The sequence below is a fragment of the Anopheles merus genome, chromosome 3L, assembly GCF_017562075.2.
Source record: "Anopheles merus strain MAF chromosome 3L, AmerM5.1, whole genome shotgun sequence".
NCBI lineage: Eukaryota > Metazoa > Arthropoda > Insecta > Diptera > Culicidae > Anopheles > Anopheles merus.
The window spans coordinates 21,616,866-21,641,406 of NC_054085.1; the positions used below are offsets into that span (position 1 = coordinate 21,616,866).

The 24,541-nt window shown below is 46.1% G+C and overlaps 2 protein-coding genes across 3 annotated transcripts in view; one reads left to right on the plus strand and one right to left on the minus strand.

Moving 5' to 3' along the window:
* The first annotated feature begins 4,993 nt into the window (after positions 1-4,993).
* LOC121600173 (probable rRNA-processing protein EBP2 homolog) lies at positions 4,994-6,646 on the plus strand. The gene is made up of 3 exons (XM_041928517.1): positions 4,994-5,187; positions 5,300-5,407; positions 5,543-6,646. Exons 1-3 carry the CDS (start codon positions 5,155-5,157, stop codon positions 6,473-6,475), a joined length of 1,074 nt encoding a protein of 357 aa, XP_041784451.1. The 5' UTR covers positions 4,994-5,154; the 3' UTR covers positions 6,476-6,646.
* A 2,762-nt stretch (positions 6,647-9,408) lies between these two features.
* The window catches only part of LOC121600680, a 219,156-nt gene continuing 204,023 nt past the window's right edge, over positions 9,409-24,541 (minus strand). For both annotated transcript variants that reach the window (XM_041929516.1, XM_041929518.1), the window contains exons 5-11: positions 15,739-16,294; positions 12,755-15,662; positions 11,409-11,537; positions 11,110-11,320; positions 10,943-11,035; positions 10,720-10,866; positions 9,409-10,642 (exon numbers count right to left, since the gene is read on the minus strand). In XM_041929516.1, the coding sequence (XP_041785450.1) occupies positions 10,494-10,642; positions 10,720-10,866; positions 10,943-11,035; positions 11,110-11,320; positions 11,409-11,537; positions 12,755-15,662; positions 15,739-16,294 (4,193 nt within the window). In that variant the 3' untranslated portion in view covers positions 9,409-10,493. The remainder of the gene's footprint in view (positions 10,643-10,719; positions 10,867-10,942; positions 11,036-11,109; positions 11,321-11,408; positions 11,538-12,754; positions 15,663-15,738; positions 16,295-24,541) is intronic.

The following is a 24,541-nucleotide window of genomic DNA, read 5'->3' on the forward strand; positions in this document are numbered from 1 at the left end:
ACCGCCATCACATCATTTCGCGCCCTGGTGATAGTGAGGCCGCTCAATGTTTCGTTTAATCCGGTCAAGTTCGGTCAATGGACACACACACACGCTCGTTTGTTTGTGAGGGCAACATAAATCCTTTCACGCTTGCACATGCCACCGCTGCGCCGTGGCTTGCCGGGGTGATGCGTTTGAATAAAGGCTTCCTAGATACGCCACCAACGGGTCGCCATCGATGAGCATTTCAGGAGCAAAAATGGGCGTTCGACTGGAAAGGACTTTAATCACCCCGTTTCCCGGTTGGGTGCATTTTTCCATTTCGCTCCCACTCCCGTTTCATGGGCGCATGCGGGTGGCAATAGCAAAAAAAGTGTGGCCCATGTTTTCCATTCAAACACAACCAAAATAAAATGCAAAAAATATATTTTTGAAATTGGTGAAAGCCCCGTGATCAGCAGCACCCATCATCATCATTATCATTCATCCTATCCCGGCGATTCGTGAAACACAGCAGAATGAGAAGAGTAATTAGTGTCCCCGACGCTTACGCGCCTATTGTAATACTTTGATGGTTTGCGCTCACGCGGGCACCATTCAACCGGTGATTGGGCGTCTGGTGTTTGTTATTTGTTTCGCTTCCATTAAAGAGGCAAATTGTACCAAATGCATTGAATGTGCGTACATTCTTTCAGCGCTCTTCGTAGGTGGCATATAGTGGGATTGCCTAAAAAAACATATTCAATCAATTTTACTCAATCAATAGCTTTTGTTCAGTACTTTCATTTATCAATTTAAGCGTTCAAACGTCCAATTACGACGTATCTATACCGTACAGGAATGTCTATTATTTTTTACACTATTTATCATTTTAAAAGACATACACCGTTTACACCGTTTGGCACAATATGGTAAACATCCTTTCTCTACACAATCTTTCACAAGAATTCCGGCCTTCCTTTTTCTATTCTCTATTAATATTTTTGCTGTATCTATTTGTTTTCCCCACGAAATGGATTTATTGTAATAGACGCATTTTCCGGCAAAATGGAACTGTAATTTTAATCACAATCCGGTAAATTCGTTGAACCACTCCCCGGGGCTGTATGGAGTAATGGGTTTACGGAAAATCCATTTCGAGCTAATGCGTGTGAATTGCTTAGGAGCTTTAAATTTATCGTGTTAAAAGTAAACGGTTCGGTGTATAGTTTGATTGATTCAGCTTATTTAAATGGAGAAAGATTATTTGTGGAGGTTTAATATTTTTTCGAAATTTAATGGAAGTTTAATATTTAAATATTATTTTCTTACAAATAGAACAGTAAACAGCTTTGTGTAAGGTGAACAAGTTTTAGTACGAATGTTTAGAAAATCCGTGATATGATTACAATAAAATGCTGGGGTCCCCGTGGTACAGTCATCAAGCTCGGGACCTGGCGGTTGCTATAGAAATTTTAAATTCATTTATTTTAACTAAATTAGCTGATTATAATTACAATTCAATTTAAACTAATAAACTAATCTCTGGTGGAATATGTTTCTAAACAGTAAAGATAGGTCCAACATTTGCACTTGAACAAAAAATTAATTGCAAAAATATTCTTCACTTTAATTCAGTCGACCTTAATTTATTCAAATTTTGTCAAGCAACAGAATCTAGTCCAAATAAAAGAATCTCATATATCGAGATTTCACTGTATTTATCATTTCAATGAAATATGCGCCCAAATGTATGCAATCTAATGTAGGAGGTTTGTGGAACAGCATTAACGGTTTAAATTGAGTTTGAATTAGTTGCTTTCTAACCGTCCTTTCATTTAAAATTGTCTATCCGCCATTAAAAATACGTAAAATTTGTATTTTACATTACAACCGAATCGTTTTTCCGAAATCGGTAATTGATCATTTCTCTAATATAAATTATCTAATTACCGCACAGGCACGATGCTGCTCGATCACCAAAATTTGGATTCCCATTTCACACGCAAACTTCCCCACAAAATATCACAAATCGCATTCAGACGCATCCGCCGAGCGCAAACAACGCCCGACGGTAACCATATAACAGGGTAATGCTACTGACAAAATAATCTATTTCGTCATGGCCAACTGCGGCAACTGCGGTCATCAAATCGGCCGTGTCGGCAAATCGGTCAATCTCTGGTCGACGCACACCGGCGCAAGGGAGTGTGTGTGTAGACACACACACACAACACAATTGTTTGTACCGAACCGGCAGGGGGGTTGGTTGCCCCGGTGACTTGTGGCGTGTGCAGCAAAGCGCACAAACAAACATACCGCAGGCTGAGCGATTTTCCCGCCCTAGGTTTGCCGCGCTGGCTGGCCCACGACACCGCATTTTCCCAACCGCATATATCGCCCGTTTGCCCGTGGCCATGCGCGCGCCATTCGACGGATACTTCGGTCTAAACGGACCGGACCGATATTGGTGTGTGTGGCATGGTAATTGGAAAATTATGCAGATTTTCAAAGTGATTTCGCAACATTTCGGGTTTGGGTTCGGGTTTTGTCCTGCAAATCGCGCGAGCGTTGTGCTTTTGCCGATCGAATCCGGAGGAGACCATGATCGGGCTGAGATGGGGCTGCTCGGAAGGCTCATAAAGGGAATAACGACCGGCGGGTCGGCGACGTGGACATGGAGTGTTGATTTGGTCGACGATTTGGATAGTTAACGTTCCGTTACACAGTTCGTTGCGAACGATGCCTCAAAATTCAATCGACATACCTTCCGGCAAGCTTGGGCGGAATGTATGTTGGGAAGATTACTGGCCGTTTGCCGAGATAATCTGGTTGTCCTTAAGATTACACATCCCTACGATTGCGATTAGGAAAGTACTAGAAAAAAAAATATAGAAAAAAAAAATATTTTTTCCTTTAAATTATTTTACGTAAGGCATCCTACTAGTCTTGTCTTCAATCGAAGGTGATAAAAAATGTTTTTTTTAATCCTCTTTATCATCTTATTTAGTAAATTAACCACTGTCGGATTCAGGTCTGCCTGTAACCCTTAATGCGCTTGACTATTAGTGATTGAATGATAGCCCTAAGGACCAGATATATGAAAAAGTTGCAGCAACAAAACTTGTTAGAATGATTATGACCAACGTCACATGCCAGGTGAGGGTGGATGGAAAACTCTCAGGACCTTTTGCTACCACCAAAGGTCTGCGCCTGGGGAACGGGCTTGCCTTTCTCCTATTCAACTTGGCTCTAGAGAGGACCATCCGTGTCTCGAGGGTCAAGACTACGGGACCCATCTTCAAATAGATCAAATAAGATCCTGGCAGACGCTGATGTTATCGACATCATTGGTCTGCGGCTCTCCTATAACCGCGAGGCTACACGAGGTGAAATATGCAGCGAAATGAACTATTTGACAGGTGAAATATCTGCCAAATAACGCATCACAGCAACCCAGCTGATGTGCAATGTAAACAAATAACGTGTACAAAATCGCAACTAAATCCATTAAAAAACTTCGATATCAAGTATTTCGTTAATTTTCAGCTAATAGTTCTTCATTTCTTCCCATTTGTAAATGTTCCGCTTAAGAAGATATTCCTTTTAAGTGATTTTCGAAGGCGGATGTTGTATTTCCCTTAACACTTTAGCTTTATCTGTCAAATATTTCACCTATCAAATAATTCATTTCGCTGTATATTTCACCTCGTGTAGCCGCGCGGTAAGCCAGAAGTCTACCAAGGGATCGAGGGGGAGTCAGAAAACCTCGGTGTTGCACACTGCAACAGAATTCTTTCTTTCAGCCGAAGTAAATGGTTCGTCGCTTGTCTCGAACTTAGGAGAAATGATGAACTTTGTTCTCTCCTGCAGCTTCGATCGTAAGCGTTCGGGACTACTCGGCCCGATCAGTGTTGAACGTTGACCACACTAAACGAGGGGCCGTGTCGCCCTCTATCGATAATTACTGGGAACAACACCTTGCGAGCCAATTGGTCGTTAATAATAATTAACACTCGGATTGCAGATAAACGAGGCAAAGACCACACATCAGCGACATGGTGGCAACATCGTCGACTCTTCCAACAACAAATCCAAACTTACGTAGGCGTGACATATAGATAGGTGAACGCACTTTTGAAGTCGTCCCAGAATTCACTTATCTTGGGTCAGCAACGACAATAGCAAAAAAGCAGAGTTGCGCGCAAGGAAGCTGTCCAAATCTGACGAAACCCTCTTAGCCGCGTTCCGTTATAATGACGAACTATTCGTGATGTACGTCGACCTCACTGTCGTGCAGCGTATCAAGCTCGTCAGACTCACGGTGTGCTGGCCATGTTGTACGCATGGAAACGGACGACCCAGCCCGTAAAGTCTTTTTAGGCCATCCACAAGGACAGAGGAGGCGTGGTAGGCCCAAATTGAGGTGGCAAGATGGTGTGGAAACGTCCGCCATCAAGGCCGGGATAACGGACTGGCAGACAAAGGCGCGAGACCGCGAGCGGTTACGGACACTCCTGAGGCAGGCCAAGACCGCAAAGCGGTTGTAGCGCCGGATAAGTAAGTAGTTTTTAAGTTGAACGCTCGATAGTTGGCTGAAAATTCAATTAAAAAGCATTCGTTGGTATAAAAAAAACTGATTTTAGCAATTTGAATTTGTATTTTGTTGTTCTGTTTGGTTGTGCCAACTAAAAAGCACATATTCAACAGTTAGTAGGGAATCAAAGTTCAACCAGTGAGTTGGGACTGCAGTAAGGAACTGCTAAAATTGCCGGTCATAATTATAAATCGATAATATTTCCAAAAACAAACACAAAACGCAATATCAAAAAACATGCTTTCAAAAAAAAAAAAGACAAAAATACGAATATTGAAAAAACAATTTGCATACAACACCACACGGTCGCTATCGCGCCAACGGTCTTTTCAAGCGCAAAGCCTTACAACAGTCAATTCCGCTTTGACAGCTTGTACGGTTCCGCAAACGTCACACGCGCACCGCATGCGGTGAAACGTCAAGAAGTCCATTGTTTACCGCTGTCCATAATAAACGTGCTCGCGCCGCGATACCGCTTCGGGCCGTGAAATTCGTTGATTTCTGTGTTAAAAAGTACCATTTTCCGTGGTACAAACGTTTTGCCGGGGTTGAAGAAACGCTTTTGAAGTAGAAATTATCACAATAACAACAGAACAATGCTGCTCGCCGAACCGCAGCAACCGGTCGAAGTGAGTGGATGCGGATGCAGCACCGGGTCAGGGGACGCGTGGCCGTGTGGTGGTGTTAATTAATGTGCATTTCTTTCTTTTCCGTTTGTTTCGTTCTTTACCCGGTGGTCAGGATATGGATGCGTCGACGGAAGGTGTTTCGGAGTCGTTCAAGGCCGAGTTTGCCGACAGTACGGACAGTGAGGAAAGCTTCACCGACGAATATGATTCCGATGAGGAGGTAAGGGAAGCTGTTTCGGTGTACCCGTGCGGTGAAGGAGCACAGAGTGGTTTTATTTTGATTTTCTTGTATTTTTTATGTTCCCATTTTCTGTGTGTGCGGGTTTATTGTGCTGTGTCGTTCCCCCCGCGTTAGCTACGGCAAGCCTTCCTTCGCAACGAGCTGAAGCCGGGCTTGAACGTGATCCTGAAGGAAGAGCGGCAGCCGATCAACGATACGATCAAGCTAAAGGCCGCCCTCGAAACCTGCACACTCAAAGCGCCCTGGCTCGAGCGGATGGATCTGGTGAACGATCTGGCCCCGCTCACGCCCGAGCTGGCGATCCAGATCGAGAAGCACGAGCAGAAGCGGGAAAACCTGTTCAAGGGCAACCGGAAGATACCGTACGTGAAGCCGGAGGCGGACACGGTGCTGAACGACTTCAAGCGCGAGATCCTGTTCCACCGGCAGGCGCAGGCGGCCACGCTCGAGGGCATCGGGCGGCTGCACGAGCTCGGCATCGCGACCAAGCGCCCGGACGACTACTTCGCCGAGATGGCCAAGACGGACGAGCACATGCAGCGCATCCGGAAGGTGCTGCTGGACAAGCAGGAGGGTATCGCGAAGTCGGAGCGCATCCGGCAGCTGCGCGAGCAGCGCCGCATCGGCAAGCTGATACAGCGCGAGGCGACGGAGAAGCGGGACGAGGAGCGGCGCAAGATGCTCGGCGACATCAAGAAGTTCCGCAAGGGCAAGCTATCGAACCTGGACTTCCTGGACGATGACGACGGGCCGCGCGGTGAGTTCCGCAAATCGGGCAAGGGACCGGGCAAGGGTGGTAAGGGAGGGAAGGGAGGTAAGGGGGGTGCGAGCGCGAAGCGGAAGGCGCGCGATGCCAAGTTTGGCTTCGGTGGCAAGAAGAAGGGCAAGAAGCAAAACACGAAGGAATCGTGCATGAACGATGGGCCACGGCGCCGGGGCGGTCCGGGCGGTGCGAAGGGTGGTGGTGGTGGTGGGGCGAAAACTCGACCAGGGAAGGCGCGCCGGGCACAGATGAAGAGCAAGGGGGGCGGTGGACGTAAGAAGTAAGCAAAATAAGAAGAAGAAGAAGCAGTGTATTGATAAAAAGTGTACATTTAAGCGTAATTCCATAAGCCGGTCGTTCTCTGTTTTGCTCCGTTTTCATGTCAAAAAATAAAAGAAAATGCAAGGCGAAGAAACTTGCAGAGATTGAAAGCTTGGAAGACTTTTTAAACGTAATAGATTTTTTTATAAATATTAGTTGTATTTGTACCAACAGTTTTAAGCCAATTTTACTACATTTTTAAGCTGTAGTTCCCGTTTTTTCATCTTATTCTTAATTCTTCCATTTTTCTTTTGATTTGCTGCACAGAGTTTTCCATGAGTTCTCATAGCTATGGGACACTTTATGAACACTTTCTTCCCTGAAATGAACCTAATGTAATGGGAATTTGGCTCGCTAGCACCCTTGTTGGACAAATCCAATAGGAATTTCCAAGGAGTCTGTCCGAAAAGTCATATAGTCCAATTTCCAACACGTGAAGTTCACTTCCAATAGGAAAAAGTCAAAGTAGTGTCCCGCAACTATGAAAACCCCTGGAAAACCCTGTAACATGATTTACTACTTTTCTGTGTCAGAAAGTCGCTACTTTTTAATTACAAAAACCCCTGCTGCAGGACATTTTCCCTGTTTTTCTTTGATCATTTCTTCATGCACAGTTTGGCTTTAATCTAAACTTTATCTTCCCGCGGCAACCCTTTCTTTTCTTTCTCTCAAAAAGAGAGTATCCCGCCCCTAAACACACTAAGTAGTTTGCGGAAAAGTGTTTACAAAACAGCTAACAAATGAAGCTTGCAACGCCTACTACTGTGTGGTGCTCATCAACAGCAATCAAGTTGTTTGCCCTTGCCTTTTCGCTTCATTTCCCCTCGTTTTGTCGTTTCGTGTGCTGTAAACTTTTTTTCCCCTCCTTTGATGTTGTGGGCTTCACCTGCAGTGCCGTATCGACCAGAGAGCGATGCTTGGGTGCTCTTTACGTGGGAGTTTTTTTGGTGACGATGCTTTAACGAAGTTTGATCCTGGAGGTAAAGGTGAGGTTGATAAAAAGGGAACCATTTGGAGTGCAATTTAAGTGGAAGCGAAACCGCAGAAAATGTGTTGAAAGTTATAAAAATATTGATGACAAATTTAATACCTAATGATAATAATCACAAACGATTAAAACTAATTAAATTAAGTTATGCGAAAAAAAAACAGTGTTAAAGTTAAAAAAAAGAATGACAACAATTGGAAAAACATAATGATAATATCACAAACGATTATAACGAATGAAATAAAATTAAGCGAAAAGAAGAAAAAAGTGTTCAAACTAATCAAAAGAATGACCACAATTCTAAAACCTATTGATAATAATCACAAACGATTAAAACGAATGCAATAAAGTTATGCGAAAAGAAGAAAAAACGTTAACAATAATAAAAAGGATGACAACAATTCTAAAACTTAATTATAATAACCACAAACAATTAAAACGAATGAAATAAACACATTTTCTAAATGAATTTAAACAAAATTGAGAAATTGGTGTGAAATCATTTTGCTCCATCCATCCCTAATGCAGATTTTTTTTACGAATTTTTATGGATTTTAAACGATAATTAACGATAATAAAAAAAACAAGTAGGACAATGCAAAACAAAAAGTACGACGAATTAGACCCAAATCGCTATTAATCAGAAAAAAATCAACAAACCATGCACATTACTGCGGAGAAAAACCCTGCAAAAATGAAGCGAAACAAAAAAAAACATCAAAAAATCTGCCTCGTGTTTCCTTCTCAAAATACCAGGCGCACATACGTACGAAGAGGTTGCACCTGTTACCGTCGCCGCTTATCAAATGGGATTTCGGTTTCTCCGAACAAACTGGGCCGTTTTTCGACTTTTCTACCAGGAGAGCATGCACACGAGGAGGTTGCCGATCGACGCCTGGTCTTTTTTTTTGCTATCACAGTGTGCGAGGAGGCCGGATGCGGTTTAAAAATGTACCAGTATTCGGTTCGCAGGTAACAGGAGAGCATCCAACCGAGGAGGATACTTTTAGCCCGGCAGCTGGCACGGCAAGGCACCATATAGTCATCTCTTTTCCTCTACCTTATCACATATCATCGCAACGGCGCGGATGGCTTATCAGTTGTGGGAGAAAGTGTGATCGCGCCAATCAATATCGATCCCATTCAGCAGCGATTAGTGGGCGTTCACTAACTATTTGCACTCCATATTGGAAGTCGAATCTCTCTTTCTCTCCCGCCTGAAAGATCGTTCGGAGCCGTTTATTTTCGTCACCAATCAATCTCGTATTGAACTTTGGAGCGTTTTGTTAACAGGAGATGCAAGAGATAGCGCCATTCTCTTATCAAAGCTAGGTAGATACGTAGGCGGATCGATAAATGTTATATGATGTACTCTTTCTTTCTGCAGGATGATCAATTGGTGATCGATTGTGAAGCGTGTTTGAAGGATTCATTCTGTTTGTATCGAGTTTATGGCTCAATATTGTAAAATTAAAACTTACTCAGTTCAATAATTCCAATTTGTTTAAATACATCAATAAAAAAACAATTCAAATAAAGCACCCAGGTGTGTAGTTTTCAATGTAACTGATTTTCCTTTATTGAGAAAATAGCATATGTATGTATCGTAAAGAAGGGGGATATTATTGTGTACGCGCGTATCTACAAATAGAATAATTAAGGGCAATAGGTTTAATTAGGTAAATACATAGATAAGACTAAAATTAATCATTGTTTGTCTCACACACCGACACATACACACAAACATCAACACTTTATCTGTGTTTGCTTCCCATCCCATTAGATAGTGGGGAAGCGCGCAGTGCGAATATGTGTCGTGTTGTATGTGTGTGTGACATGTTTCCTTTGTTTTTTTTTGCTATCTTCTATTTGTATATTTAAAACAAATTCCATTTATTTCTACTTTCCTTTCTCTTCTTCTCCTTACTTTCATTATTTCAATCTCTTTATACCTACTTTTTGATTAGGCTTGTATATGTGTGTGTGTGTGTTTTTACTTTTTATTTTATTTCGCTCCATTCCCTCTTTCTCGTTCTAAGTAAAACTAGCCTATCGATCAAACAGGAACAGGAGGGGGAGAAGCGAATTGTATTATTAAAAACCAAAAATACATTTAAAAAAAAAGAAGGCAAGACACATGGGAAGATCACTTTGTTTTAGGGAGCTGTGTTCGTTCACCTTTTCCGCTTTAAAGGTTTAACAATGCTATAAACTATAACGATCGCGTTCAACCTACAATCTATAAGTCCAGGATTACAATAAGAAGAAGAAAGAAAACAGAACGAACGGCACACGAAGCAAAGTGGCAACAAGTGGAAACATTAATGATGTTAGAGTGTAAGGTACCTTTGCTATTGGCCTTTTTTGCTTGAAAGAGGGAGCTGAATAGCTAACGAAACGAAGTCGTTTCCCTGTTTGCTTGTTTACTGTGTTGCTGCGAGTACGCATCGAGTTTTGATATGTGCAAAACTGCGGCTTTTCTGTTTTTTTCTTGTTTTGTTTTAAATGCTTTCATTCGCAAACCCGTCTTAACTAACTAACTGTTTTCCCGTTTTTCTTTCTCTTTCTCTTGACTTTCCCTTTCTTTACTGTTTCGTTTCGTGTTTATTTTCATTCTTTTTTTTAAGTTCCTTTAACACTGTTCTGCATCACTTTTCTTTTACTACTTTATCTCTTTCCTTCTTTTCCCTTTTTGTGTTAGTTTAAAAAGAAATAATAATTATTAAAAAAAAAAAACATAACAAGACAGCTTCGTATAAGTTTACAAATAAAATAAGAGAAAAAAATACCGGGTAAATATGCGTATGCGTTATATATATGTGTATGTATGCATGTATGTATAATTATGTATGCGCAAACGTGTATGTAAAAAAAAAGAAGATGCGTATAAAGTATCGTTAATAGTACGTTCACTAAACAGTAACAGAAGGATGTATGTGTGTACAAGGATGGTGAGTGTGGCCATCCACTCTCTCTCTCTCTCTCTCTGGCGCTTACTTGAGCGTAATGCGCACGCCACCGTTCGGCAGCTTCTTCATCATGTTCCACACCTGTATCCGCGTCATCTTCGCGATCGAGATATCATTAATGGCAACAATCTCTTCGCCGGCACGGAGCAGGCCCGACTTTTCGGCGGCACCACCTGAACAGGAATGCACAAAAGAACGGTTAGCAAAGCTTGTGGCACGCGTAGCAGAAGCAGCGCCTACTGCCACCTACCCATAAAGATCTTCTTGATGATGAGTGGCTTGTTGCCGGCTGGTGAATCGTAGCCGCCCTCGATCGAGAAGCCCAGCCCGGCACCGTCCTTGTTGATTTCGACCATCCGACACCCTTCCGGCACTTCCGCGGTGGAGTAGGAAGAAGCTGTTTGGAAGCAGAGTGAGATACGGGGTCAGTGTAGTATTCAATTGCAGCGCTACAGCAATTCCCTGTCACTTACCATTGTCGGTGGCATTGCTGGAGGAACATTTGGAGACGTCGTCGGCCGACAGCAGCCCATCCTCGGATGCGGTACCATCGAACACACTTTCCGCTGTAATAATTCGAGTCGAAATTGATTAATATTGTCCTTTATGTACTAACTTCACACACTCTTGTCGCTCTTACCTTCGTTCGATGCCACATCTAGATGGTCCAGATCCAGCGAACGGGACGCCTTGTGCTGGATCTTCAGCTTCCGCTCGTACTCGGTGGCGATTTCGCTCTTCTCGGCCAGCGAGCTGAGCGAACCCATCGAGGGTCGCTTCAGCTTCGTGAGCGTGTCGAGTACGAGCGATTTCGAGCGGGTAATCACCATGACCACCTCCGGCCGTGGTGTCTGTGTATTGAGAGACGAGGGAAAGAGATCAATTTTGTTAGTTTCAAGAGATATTTCAATGAATGGGAATGAGGGGGAGTTTACCAACCTTAAGTACGCTGAGAGACTCGCGATGGGTGAGGCCCCGCATGCTGAGACCGTTGATGGACAGGATGCGGTCGCCCTTTCTCAACCGTCCGTCCCGGTCCGCGGGTGAGTTGGTGAGAATTTTGTGGATCTGGAAAAGGAGGGAAAAAAAAAGAGGTTTTAGTTAAACTATTCCTATTCCATTCCATCAAGACTATTCCATTTAAGATCAAGATACTTGGGGTAGAGGTATTGAGAATCCTTGAGATGCAAAAGACTCATCTAAGATCTACATCCAAGGAATTTTATGATCGTTATGGTTCAAGATCCCAAGGAAGAACTTACTGACATCCTTCAGAATGTCTGACATGATAGGAATACCTTCAATATCAAGTAGAAACACACAATGGAGGCTTTGGAAGTGACATCACACTATAAGCAATACTAAATTACGGAACAGGCTCTACGACGCTCAAGTTACAGGGGTTTTCCGAAGTTCTCATAAGTTCCAAGTTCTTTCTTTTGGGAAGTGATCTTTGTGGATCTTTTTGGATAGGCTCATTTGGAAGCTAATAGGAATTCCTAACATACCAAGTTCACTTGCCGAAGCAAGAATCATGAAAGTGTTCCATTATTATAAGATCCTCTGAAAACACCCTTAAAATCCTCTCCAAAATATGACTCCAGACAGCTCTAGCCAGCAAAGGACATGGCGTAACATGGATATGATCTCACTACTTCAAAGCTTAGAGGACGACTAGTGAAAGAATGAAAGGACAGCGGATCGTAGAGCATTGTTGCAAGGAATTCGTGCCGATTTGGTGTCCTGGACGTTAAGTCCCCTTCATGCTCAGCATGTGACAACTACAGTGAGGTTAGGTACTAGACACACAATACTGATGTACTATTACTAAAGTACTAACTCACACAAGCACAACATGAAGCATCAATTAGACATTAAAAATTCCAAGAGGAAATGTAGTGGAGTCTACTACTTATACCGCGAGCTTATACTCCTCTTTCAGGTGTAACATCTGAACTGAGAAGATTTTCTGAGCACTCGTACCAAAAGGTGTATGTATTCGACATCTTCTCATCCAATTCCGTACACATTGTACTATATCAAGACGAAACGTAGAACATTGGAGCAACATTAGTGCCTGGTCGTTGTTTCTCAACACTACCTTTATGCTCATTACCGGAGTGCCTATTGAAGCATCTCTCTAGGATAGCAAGCAGAAAGATGTCAAGGATGGTGCAGATATCAACAAGGTCCAACAATATTAACAGTCTCTTAGAAACAGTGCCATCTAGGTACCTAGAAAGTGGCCTCCTATGCCCAGTTCTTGTATACTTCATCTCACTTACCGTGATTTCCTTCGCTTCGTAGTCCGACCCTCCAGCCAGCGTAATGCCGATGCTGCTCTCGGGCGTTTCACGCTGCAGCACCACCACGAACGCTTCCGGCGTGGCCAGCGGCGGATCCGCCTCCTCAATGATCAGCTGCAGGTCCTGCGGTGTAATCAAACTGTGGCTGCTGCCGAGCGACGAGAAGCTCCCGTAATCGGACGGCGTACTTTGCAGCGTCTGCGACGAACCGGTACAGTTCGGTGCACCCCGTCCCATGCCGAGACTGTTCGTCTGCAGCGAGGACACGCCGGACGAGGAGGAAGCAAGCGAATCCCAGGACGAGAACCGATCGTGCCCGTTGTTGGTGGTCGTTTTTGGTGTGGCATGTACCGGTGGCGTTGCGGGTGGTGCTACTACTGCGGTCTGTGGTGCCGGCACGGCTGCTACCGATGGTGCGGTCGGTGGAGTCGTCGCCGGTGCGGCGTGGTGGTGTTGCTGTTCCCTCATCACCGGCTGCTTGCCCGGTGTCGGTATGATCGTACTGTTGGCCGACTTCGATTCGAATGACTTGCGAATTTCGGCCAAATTTAGCTTCTTCGTTTCGACCGACGAGCGGAGCTCGCGGCGCACCGGCACGGGCACTGGCTCCGTCGGTGGTGGCGCTACAGTCCGTGGCGGCGTCGGTGGAGGAGGTTGCTGTTTGCGTTCGGCACGTGCGCCTAGGGCACCAACAATTTTGCCAACTGTTGGCGTGCCGGTTTTGTTGCTGCTTTCCGCCTCCGGCTTGTGGGAGATGGTCCGGGCCGCCTCGTGACGCACCCATTTGGCAAGGTCCGACATGGAGCCACCGTTTTCGTGCGAGATCTGCTTCTCCGCGGGAAGCTTCTCCGCCACCACCGGCACGACCACCGTGGAGGAAGCAACGATCGGCTCCTCGACGATCGAGCTGTCCTCCAGATCCGACACCACCTCCACGTACGACGCCACCTTTATCACCTTGTCGACGATGCTGCTGCCGTCCACACTGTCCACCACTTTGTAGTGTGTGAGCTCCTTGCGCTCCTGCTCGTAGCTCGCTCCCTTGCCGTTGGTGAGCGAGCTTCTCGGCTTGGATTTGGATTTGCGTCGCTCTTCCTCCTCGTAGCCATCGGTACTGTCGCCGTCCTCGTATCGCTTCGACTTCCCACTGCCCACGACGTCCTCAATCTTAAGATCGCCACGCCCATTGCGGCTCTTGGCCGACGCCAGCACGTTCTTCCGGTTCATGGACGCTTCCGACGACGAGGACTTGGACAGCTTCCGGCTAATGTCCACCGTCGGCGTGCTGCCGACCGAGCTGCAGCTAGCCTGCGAGCCCGAGCTGGAAGTGAGCGTCGAGTTCGAGCTCGTGATGGACGTGTTCGTCTCCGAGCTGAGCGTGCGGGTCAGTGCGTACTTCTCGACCGGTGCGGCCGGCGCCACCGGCGACACAGGCGGCGAAGAGACGCGCGAACTCAGCACCGAATCGCTCTCGTCACCGCCATCGTCGCTCTCGTCGTCGTCCTCCTCCGTGCTGCGCAAACAGTCGGTCGACCCACTCTTCGGCGGGTAGACGAGTGATGTGCGGGGCGGCTTTGCCGGTGGCAACGGTGGCACTACCAGCGCTTTGCGGAACACGGGCAGCTCCGGCTCGATCGCGGCCACCGAACGGGCGACGCTCATGCTCGACGTCAGCGAGCTGAGGCTCGTCTTCGGCGGCATCGGCAGCGTGCTCGTCCTGCGGCTGTACGCATCGTTTACCGCGGACGGTGGCTTGGCGGACGAGAGAATGATTTCCGAATCCTTGCTCTTGATGATGGGCAGGCCGATGATGCGCGTCTCGGGCAGCACCTCCGCCTCGGGGACCTTCTCCGGGATGACGAGCCCGCGCAGCTTGGACATGGACTTCTTGCGCTGCTCCAGCAGGCTCGAGATGGACGACTTCCAGCGCTCGTCCGATGCGGCCGGCGTGTTGTTTTGCAGGGCGGTGAGCGAGTTGGTGCTGCCGCCGACTGAGCCCGTCGCCGCCGGGCTCGAAGCGATCGTTGCCAAACTGTTGCCGTTCGAGTAGCCCGAGAAGCTGGTGGTGCGGGAGAGAATCTTGGAACCGTTCTCCACGCCATTGGCGCTGGCTTTCAACACCATGTCCGAGCTGCGGTTGGCAGGGTTCAGGTTCTCCACGCTGTACGCTTTCCCGAGCACAACGGGCTTGGACGTTTCCAGGCTAAACTTGGCCTTGTAGGGCGTTTCGTTCGCGACCGGTGCGGTGGAGGTGGCGACGCCCCGATCGACCTCATCCAGATGCTCCACGCTGTGCGCTTTCTTGCGCAGCGTAGCGTACGTTTCGATCGCTTCGAGCGCCTTGCGCGAGGAACTGCTGCCGGTGTCCCGCGCCGAGGAGCCGAGCAAGTTTTCCGAGCTTTTGGTGAAATCTTTGCTAAACTTCCGGCTCGCCGTGAGCAGTGCTGATGGGTGGGCGGCGGCGGCGGTGGTGGTGGTGGTGGTGGCGGCGTGCTGCTGTGGCGCCGGCGCTACACCACCCTCCGCATCGGCCGCGCTGGAAAACATTGCAATCTTGTCCCGGACGCTCTTCTCGGACTTTTCATCCTTGCGCCAGTTCGAGCCGACCAGCGAGATGCGACCTGATGGGGGCAGTGACGGTGCTGCTGCTTTGCCATTGTGATCGGGCACATCTACCGAGCGACGCCGCTGCTCGAACACGCTCTGCAGGGATTGGTAGGCTTGTGGGAGCTCCTTCCGGCTGAGCATCGACTCAGCGATCGAGGAGCTGCGGGTCGGGAAGGGCGGTGGTTTGCGGAACGTGTCGCCAGCGTTGGCCGCCGTCGTCACCTTGCGCGGGATTGGCGGTGGATGGCTCTTCGGTAGATCGGGTAGATCATCGTTGAAACTGCAAAAAAGAAAGAAGTAAAGAACACCACCAAAGATTAGATTGGAAAGACGCAGCAATACTGGGGCATACTGACCTGGAATGTTTGTCATTGGATTTGGCGAGTACCGGCGGTGCGGCGACCACGGTCACGCCAGCACCATTCATAATCGTCATCGCGGTCACCGGGCCGACGGCAGCGGTCCCGTTAACGCCGCTGCTGCTGTTGGTCGTCGTCGTCGTCGGTTCGGTAAAGTTCGGCGGGAACTCATGCCCATCCGGTGGTAGTCGTGAGAATGCCGGAGGCGCTGCTGCCACTACTTTGCCACCATTCGTTGGTGCTGTCGGTGCTGCTGCTGCTGCTGCTGCTGCAGAAGGTGCTGCTGACGGTACGAGCTGATGCACGGTGCTGGCGATGGCGGTCACGGTGGTTGTCGTCGTCACTACATTATTCATCGAGTCCATGCTCGTGACACTGCCCGGGGCGGCGGCGGCGGCGGCGGTACTACTCTTGTCGGAGTCAGCGTCGGTGACCGAGTGGTTCTTGGCGTTGTTGTTGTTGTTGTTGTTGTTATTGGCGAAGACGGTGAGGCCTTCGCTGCTGCTATCTACGATGCCAGTGGCGAGCCCGGACGAAGCAATGTGGCCGGATTCTGGATAGATGGAAGCAGATAGGGAGAGACATTTGAATTAGTAATCTTAATACGCTTTATTGCGGAGGGCGGGTGATGCATGTTTTATTCAACTTTGCAGCTTTGGAGAAAGGATGTTGAAAGTTGTATTTTGCAGAAAATTAGATTACGGGCACAATAGTCAAATTTCCTTATTTTAGCTTTATTGTAAGTCTTCGATATCTGTTTCGTAAAGTTCTTTTCCTCGTCACTGGATACATTGGAACGTATATTCAATGTCATCTTCCGTCAATTCATCTCGATAATTTTGAAACCATCATATCATGGTTGAAAATCTTAGGTTATGTGGTGAGTACCGCAAATTGAAAACTTCGATTTCATCCACATTTTTCTTTATCTGCAAGCTACACGAATCTTCCTCATGAGGGTTCTTGCTCCTCGCACCTGCTAGAATGTCTGGAATATCAGTACTCAGTCAAGACAACAGTGCTAGACATTAATAATCTAATATCTAGAGTAATTACGAATTATGGCTTGACTAAGGGACAAATCAGATCTGACACTCTTCCTAGTTTGCATGAATGAATTATTTGGAATATTTGGAGAAGTTTGGAGAATTAAAATAAGACTACAGAGAGCAAATGTTTATTCCATTTGCCTGCAGTACTGATAGTCAGTTTGTATAGTTCTGAACAATATACAACACTATCAACAATCAATTTGATACTTCGCTGGATATCCATCTACACCAAGTTCATTATAACAATAATCGTTATTCTAAAGTTGAAGATTCTAACGTTTTTACTCCAATAACGAAAGGATATTATGAGTGCTGGATTGTCCATATCTCATATGGTCATATGGTCAGGAATTCCTAAGCTACTGACATGTAATATTCAGATACTAGAGGCTAAAAGATGCATCAAACAATGTAGAGGAGAACCCACTGATTGATATTATAGTTCACCGAGGCTCTACTATTATTACAGACATTCAAGTTCTACACAAAATAGTCAAATAGATCACTCCAAACAAGTTTTTCTTGCCGAGTAGGTACATTATTGTAGCATTGGAGCAAGAACTCTAGAGCATTTCCTTATTGGTGCTTGAGTTATCGACGGTTTGGAGTGATTATTATCCCATAATTTGCATCAGTTTTTGATCCAAGCCCCAACATATCATTCTATTCATTTTGCAAGACAATTCATCGACTTTTTGCCGCCACCAAACGTATTCGGAAAGCAATCGTGCTTGAGATTTACTGTCCCATTTTGAACGTTCATTTTTTTCCCTCCATTCACCCTTTATCATTCTCTCGTTCAATGCAAAAACAACAACACCCAAATCACGAGTATGATAAATGTCCTGCGGGCAATAAATTATCATCCCAATTTGCTGGAGAGCACAATAACACAAGAGCGATCCAGAGGACAACTGTGCTTGATGGTACGCGCCCTACCCTGTGCAAACAAACAACAAAACAATCAAAATGCTGCACTGCCCCCGATCAAGCCCTGCACCACCTTCCTTCTCACCCACAGCACGTGCATGCTGGCAAAGGTTAAGTAGTTCGCGCGCGGGCGCATTGCAAATTGCTCATGCATGACTCAAACACCGGTAGGCAGCGCAAGCTGGAATGCGTGCAATGTTGCCGCCGCCGCCACACACAGCGAGAGCATAGAGGCGAGCTGGAAGAACGGGCGGAAACTTCAAACTGTGCCGTCCTGCAACCGTCCCCAACCACCACCTCCTCCTCTTTGTGGGTGGGTGCGGCACACAATCTCAAGGAAACGGTGTCCCCGGATGTCAATTTTCGGTTATAAATTAATGTAGCGTTCCTCATATCCCGCGCAGTAGAAGGGAAAACACAGTGGGAGAGAAGAACAAAGATGACGATCGTTTTATTGACAGTTATAATACACCCTCAGTGTCTCTCTGGGAACCAGCTCATATGTTTGTGTTTGGTGCTGGCAGCCGAGCCGATGGTGAATTATAGCAGATCACATCCGTTCCAGTTAGGGAAGGAGAAGACCCAGCAGCCCTCCCCTGAATGACGGGAGACATCGCGTCTCGGCAGATCGAGCAGAGAAACAAAATGGCACGGGATGTGCAGTAGAGAGTCGGACTGTTTTACTTTGATCAATTATCGACCTCTAATGGACATCGGTGGCGGTGTTCGATCGATCTTCACCGCGAGTTGAGTGAATTGAGCGCTCCAGTAACGGCAAGTTCTCCTTCCGATAGCAAAGTGTGCGGTCTCTCCCGTCGTCGGCCGCTATCGATAAATAAATCAATAATTGTTTCAATCAACCTTGCTTACCCCGGGTGCGCATCGCAGGTTTCCCGCCCAACGGTCGGTAATAGCCGGTAATCGATCCGGGAAAAGTCAAAGTGATGTGTGCTCGATCTTTTTTCCACAAACAATTTCGTGACCTTGCCCTAGCCCCCGTCGTCGTTGCCTACGCAATTTCTGAAACATTCCCGTTAAAGCCGCTTTTCGTGCTTCCGATCGTGCACAGCGAATCACGACTACTGGGTTGCGCTCAAGATCAAGGCACTTTTCACCGCAAAACCCCCTTGTGCTATTTATATCAATCATCACAATAATCATCGAACAGAGCGGTGTAGGTCCCGCTTGCTTCCGCTAACCGCCGCTGAGCGGTGGGGCCACCACCACTTACCCTGCTTCTTTCACGATGTGGGTCACACGATGGCAAACGAGAGATAGAGAGAGAGAGAGAGAGAGAGAGAGAGAGAGAGAGAGAGAGAGGCACTGGCCGTGTGTTCTAAAAAAAAATTGAACCCCGTGACCCCTGCACCATTCGGTCATTTGGTCGGCTGTTTATTATTACACCGCCGTCCCGCCCCCGGGGGCGTTACGTTGCTGCGTCATATTTTTTAGTGACGAAAAGCACCAGCAAACAACACTCCAAGCAAGAAGATGCTCCAGAAACGATGCTTCCTAGGGCCGGATGATGGAGAGGTTGTGTAATATTCATTACACAGGGAAAACTGGGGAGATTTAACGACTATAATTTAACGCACCGAAGGCGAGCATCGGTGGGTTGGTGGTGGGTCAGTGGCTGCTAGTGGAAGGTTTGTTTTGCATTTAGGAGTTGTTCGCCCTATGCAACCGTGTTTTGTGTGAGTGTTTTTTTAAGTTGTTCATCCAATGTTTGTGCTCAGGTAATAATTAATTAGTGGGAGTGTTGGTCGTGTGAACTGAAGTTTCTCCGCCATTATGCTCATTTGCATGTGTACGCGGCAGGCTAAACCTTTTCTACGGTTGATAATTTTAAAGTGAAGCACTAAGGAAAAGCTTTTGAATTTAAATAGACGAAAAGGACTGTAAAATTGGTATAATTAAACAAAACTTTACATTTGATGCTATTCAACGAACCTCATTGGAGTGAAATAATTGGAGTCAATTCCTTTTAAAATGGGCTCAAAAATCATCCGAATTACCTGAAGCACGGAGCACTACGATACAATTAATAAGCTCCATCATGAGCATATTCAGCGCTAGAAAGAGTACCTGTGATGGCACTTCTCGGTTATGGTCCTTCGAGCCGGATTCCGTTACCGGATCGCTTGCAAGTTCTAGTATGCAGCACCTAATTATACACAAATTTGATCCAGATTTTATGTAAGCATAGTTTAGATGTTGTTTACTGCAGTGTTATGCCTTTTGTTCTACTATTTTCATCAACTTGTACACATTCTAGCGTCAGAAGCTTGTTTGAAAATAGTCGCCAATTAAAACTGTCTGCCTTGTATTGTGGTTAGATTGTGTCGATGTTGACATGCTGTGGGACGTTTGTTGTATGAAGTTTAACTGGATTCTGTCTAACCTATCCCACACCTACACGAGGATCACCCATTTTCAGACTGTGGAATGTATTACATAACACAGCTATTGCAGCAATACTCGTTGTCCGAGACGGAGATGCCAGTAGGTAGCGAAGTAAAAACAGAAATTAGTACAATTATTTCCAAGGTTTTGATAAGTGCGACACAGTGAGTCTTTTTATTTATGAAATTACTCAACACAAAGACCCAAAGACTCCTACTTCGCTTTTTGCAGAAAGACTTAAAACTAAATGACATTTTTAGTTCATAGTTTTAGTGTGCTCCAGCAGCATGTGATCCATTTTAAATGTGTTTTCCCCCCCCAATACTTCACAATCGAAATTCAGCAACAACTTCACCCCATATATCCTCTTAAGGAGGGAAAGCAAGCTTTTCGGCGAGTGCGTGTAGCGCGTAGCATGATTTACCGCCACACAGCGCTGTGTATGCGGCAAACTGGTTCTTCCGGTCACGGCTGTGTGTCGTCGCCGTCGCGAGAACGCACTTGCTGCTAGTGAAACGTGAAATAAATCCTCAACCCCAAGCAAAGAAAGAAACTAAATCCAAAACGGTAAAATATATCGACAATATGACCTCATCTTGGTATGGTTGGCTGGTTGGTTGATTGGTTGGGGGAAGTGCATTCGAAGTAATTCTTGTTGCGGAATTGTACGATTCTGTCCACGAGTGTGTTCAATAAGGCTTTCTTTCTCTTGGAGGTCGGAAGACTCAACCAGCGAGGTTCAGAGTGCAACAAATGTAATAATACTGCAACGATCTCCTCTATGTATCTCTCTCTCTCGCTTTACTATATCTCCCTCTTGCATCCAATAACCAATAAAGGGCAACACCAAGAAAGCAACCATGATCACCGTTGCTTTGTACTAGCTACTCCGTCTGAGATTCACTTGATACACCTTCTCGGTCTATTCTACGTCTGTCTGCGATCCAGCGACACGATAGCCAATTGTGGAAAGGTATCTAATTTCTCTCTTCCCCCCTCCCATTCGCCAAGTGTCGGCCACGTGAAATGTGTATTGCTGGTAGGAATGCTAACATACTGCCCCCGGAGCGTATGGTTTTCCTCGTTTTTGGCGACAAGTCACGACATTTCCAGGCATCTTGGCCACTGCTATAGCCGCGACTCTGCAACACTGGAGCCAACCAAATGCACAGTAATAGCTATCCACTGCTTATGTAATCCGGTTCTGAGCTCTTCCTATGCCAATATCCAGCTCAAGTAGCTCCAACAGCTAGCTCTCTCATACTCTCTCACACAGTGTATGTTTCTTGCTTTGCCCAGAGTGATGCTGGTCAGCAACCTTATGCCCTCGGACGCTTCGATGTAAGTCGTTGATTTTTAGGTTTATTTATGTTAACCAAATGCACACCGCACCACCGAATGGGTCTGCCATGGTCTGCCGAGTGGGAGTTGGACATCAGGAAGTTGTGTGTTTGCGTGCATCGGATCGGAGTGCAACGAGCCGATCGCTCTGGCTGTGTAACAGACACAGATGTGACTGTAACGAATGTAGGTCTTTTCTGGAACTTCTACCGTACATCTTGCCACATTCTAGTTCTCTTAAAGCAGCATCTTAAACCCCTGTTCTTTGTCGTAGATATTCTACTACGGAAAACTGTTCCATGTGTGTGTGTGTAAACGAGGAAATGCAGTTTGAAATTGTTGGAGGAAAGAAAAACGACTCTGCGTGCGCGTGAGATTCCTTACGGTGCCTGCCAACCTCACAAAAGGCAACGAAACCCCGACGGGATGGAATGGGAAAGCACAGAAGGGATAAGGAGGAAAGCCGAAGAAGGGTGGAAATAAACGACCGATCGGTCGCTTGATTCGCGCGCGCGCCCCAATCCCGGCAGGAGGGCCACAGTGTACTCTTGCGGATTCGGATGCCAAGATTCTCGGGCATTGGGGAAGATTCTCGCCGGGTGCGCTGCGGCGGAGTACGCGTTGTGCAGACCGAATCGGGTTCAGCTTTCCCCGCTCACACATACATACACGCACACACATGTACAGTTTTCCGTTTGGCAAGATCGAAGATCAGGTTGGCGAAACAAAACGGATAGGAAACATGAAACATGCTCTGGACGGTCCTCCCCGCGTCGACGGGTTCAATGACTTGGGGTTTTTAGCGTGCGCTCTCTGGGGCCGCGCACACACGACGTTTTGGCAAGGCGGAGTGATTTCTGTACTTTCTTGTGAAAGTAAGAAGTAAAAGCTAGAACAAGGGTGCTGTTAACAACGCTTGCCTGTGAGTGTGTGAGAGTAATGTTCTTTGAAAGTTGCAACATGTTTGGAAATAGTTTTGCAAAATAATGGTTTTAGTTTAAGTCCCTGAAATTGAAGTGTGAAGTGATCATTATTCCAATTCTTGTTTATAACTTATTTTCAATCCGAATTAACTGTTCTAAAAGATGACTTCTTCATACGGAGCTACGAGTTAACTACTCAGCTTCAATTCTTTTATCTCCCAAAGTATAACAAAATTATGAACATCTTCAATTAATCTTGTTCAGTCAGTCCTGGAGAGGATTTTTTACTCCATCCCTACACTAATAAAAACCGTTGACACTATTCTTTCACATAATCATGGGATTTTGGGCCTACTATTTGCCATTACCATTTGCCATTAGCCGGTCTCATGGTACAGTCGTCAACTCGTACGACTTAACAACATGCCCGTCATGGGTTCAAGCCCCAAATAGACCGAGCCGCCATATGTAGGACTGACTATCCTGCTATGGGGGGAAATCAATAAGTCACTGAAAGCCAACCCCACAAGTGTGTTGGCAGGCCTTGACCGGCATCGGTTGTTGAGCCAAAGAAGAAGAAGATTTGCCATTACATACGATAATTTTAAATCCAATTGGTTCTTGATGAGGTGCCAATGATAAGGCGACACCGTCCTATACAAATGATGAAACGAAACGGCTTTGAAACGCTGTAGATTAACCATTTTAATCCTTCGTACTACATTGATTTTGTACCTCTTTCTCTTGCGTTCGTTATAGTTCTTGTTCCTCTCGACTAAAAACAAACGATATAAGACAAATTCTCTACATGACCTACTAACTAGAAAGCTTGAAATAAGTTTGCATTTCTTTTCCCTTGCGCTGACTCCCAATCAATTGGCTCAAAACTTGACCGGAGTGACACATCGGTAATCGATCATCTCATTCCAGCAATCAGCCGATTGACAGGCAAAGCAATCCTTTTGTCAAATCGATCAGCACCCACCAGCAACCCGCCTTTGCCTCGAATGTTTGGCCGACTCGAGGCATCATTCTAGTTTAGCGGGATTTAACCAACTCTATCCAGAAAAGGACAAAAAAAAGACAAAACGTATCACCTAGTATGACGCAATACGATGCGTCGAAAGTTAAACCCAGCGGTCGCTACACCATAAGCACAGTTAATAAATGGTCACTTTTTAAACGATCACATTCACCCCCTACGCCTCAGGCAACTGTACTAAACGCCTACTGTACTGTGTCTTTCTGTGCGGATTGCTCGGACACCTAGTGCCCGAAAATTCAACTCTCCCCCCCCCCCCCTCCTCTGGCAAAAGTGGGTCGTCGCCGGCAAATGACGATTTGCCGTCCCGCTGATTTATGGTCCCGGGGTCCCGGACAAACACACGCGACCGACCCGCCACCGACCACTGGATGGGAATTTTTGCGCGAGGTTTGGGGCAAAACGTGACCAGAATGGATGGGCAATGGTGTCGCATTGCACGCAAAGGGAAAAAAAGAACACAAAAAACGGGACTAGCCCGAATCTTCCCCCCGCACATCGAAAATTGGAGTGGCTCTTCCGTCTGACTGTCTGTACGGGGGGAAAAAAACGCACCCATTAAGCTGTTTTGAATTGTCTCTTTCTCGCCACGAGACGCGTTGCACTTAAGAAATGATCAAGATTGTACCTTCTCCTAATGAATAAATACAACGAATCCGTTTAATGTAATGCTGGTCTCATTGGGAAGGTGTACTTGGTTTTTGGTACAAGATAATGAATGGCCGCACAGGGATGGGGGAATGGTAATAATAATGGAGTAACGCGATGTCCCACGGTCATTACATTAAAGCTTACAAAATGACCCTTCAAAGATGAGCGTGAATTTGCTTTGATAATGTTTCATGATTTTTTTTTTATGGATGGGTTGATGGGCTGGATTTATTGCGTTTGCTGGGTTTACTACGATAATCTTTTACTTTATATCTCTATTTTTGTTCACTGAAATAACAAACACAAATAGTTCACCACCCGATGGCATTGCAAGAGAAGGTCATCATACACATCAGCTGAAATGAAGACGACGCCAGTAAAGCAATATAAAAACTGCTGGAATTTGTTTTGGAATTTTCAAACGATAAGACAGTGCCAATTTCAATGTTTCCCTTTTC

What these genes read in the sequence shown, in the direction of transcription:
- LOC121600173 (XM_041928517.1), top strand. Translation starts at nt 5,155, where the DNA reads ATGCTGCTCGCCGAACCGCAGCAACCGGTCGAA. An exon ending in AACCGCAGCAACCGGTCGAA is followed by an intron (nt 5,188 to 5,299) that starts GTGAGTGGATGC and finishes CCCGGTGGTCAG; the next exon opens with GATATGGATGCGTCGACGGA. An exon ending in AATATGATTCCGATGAGGAG is followed by an intron (nt 5,408 to 5,542) that starts GTAAGGGAAGCT and finishes CCCCCGCGTTAG; the next exon opens with CTACGGCAAGCCTTCCTTCG.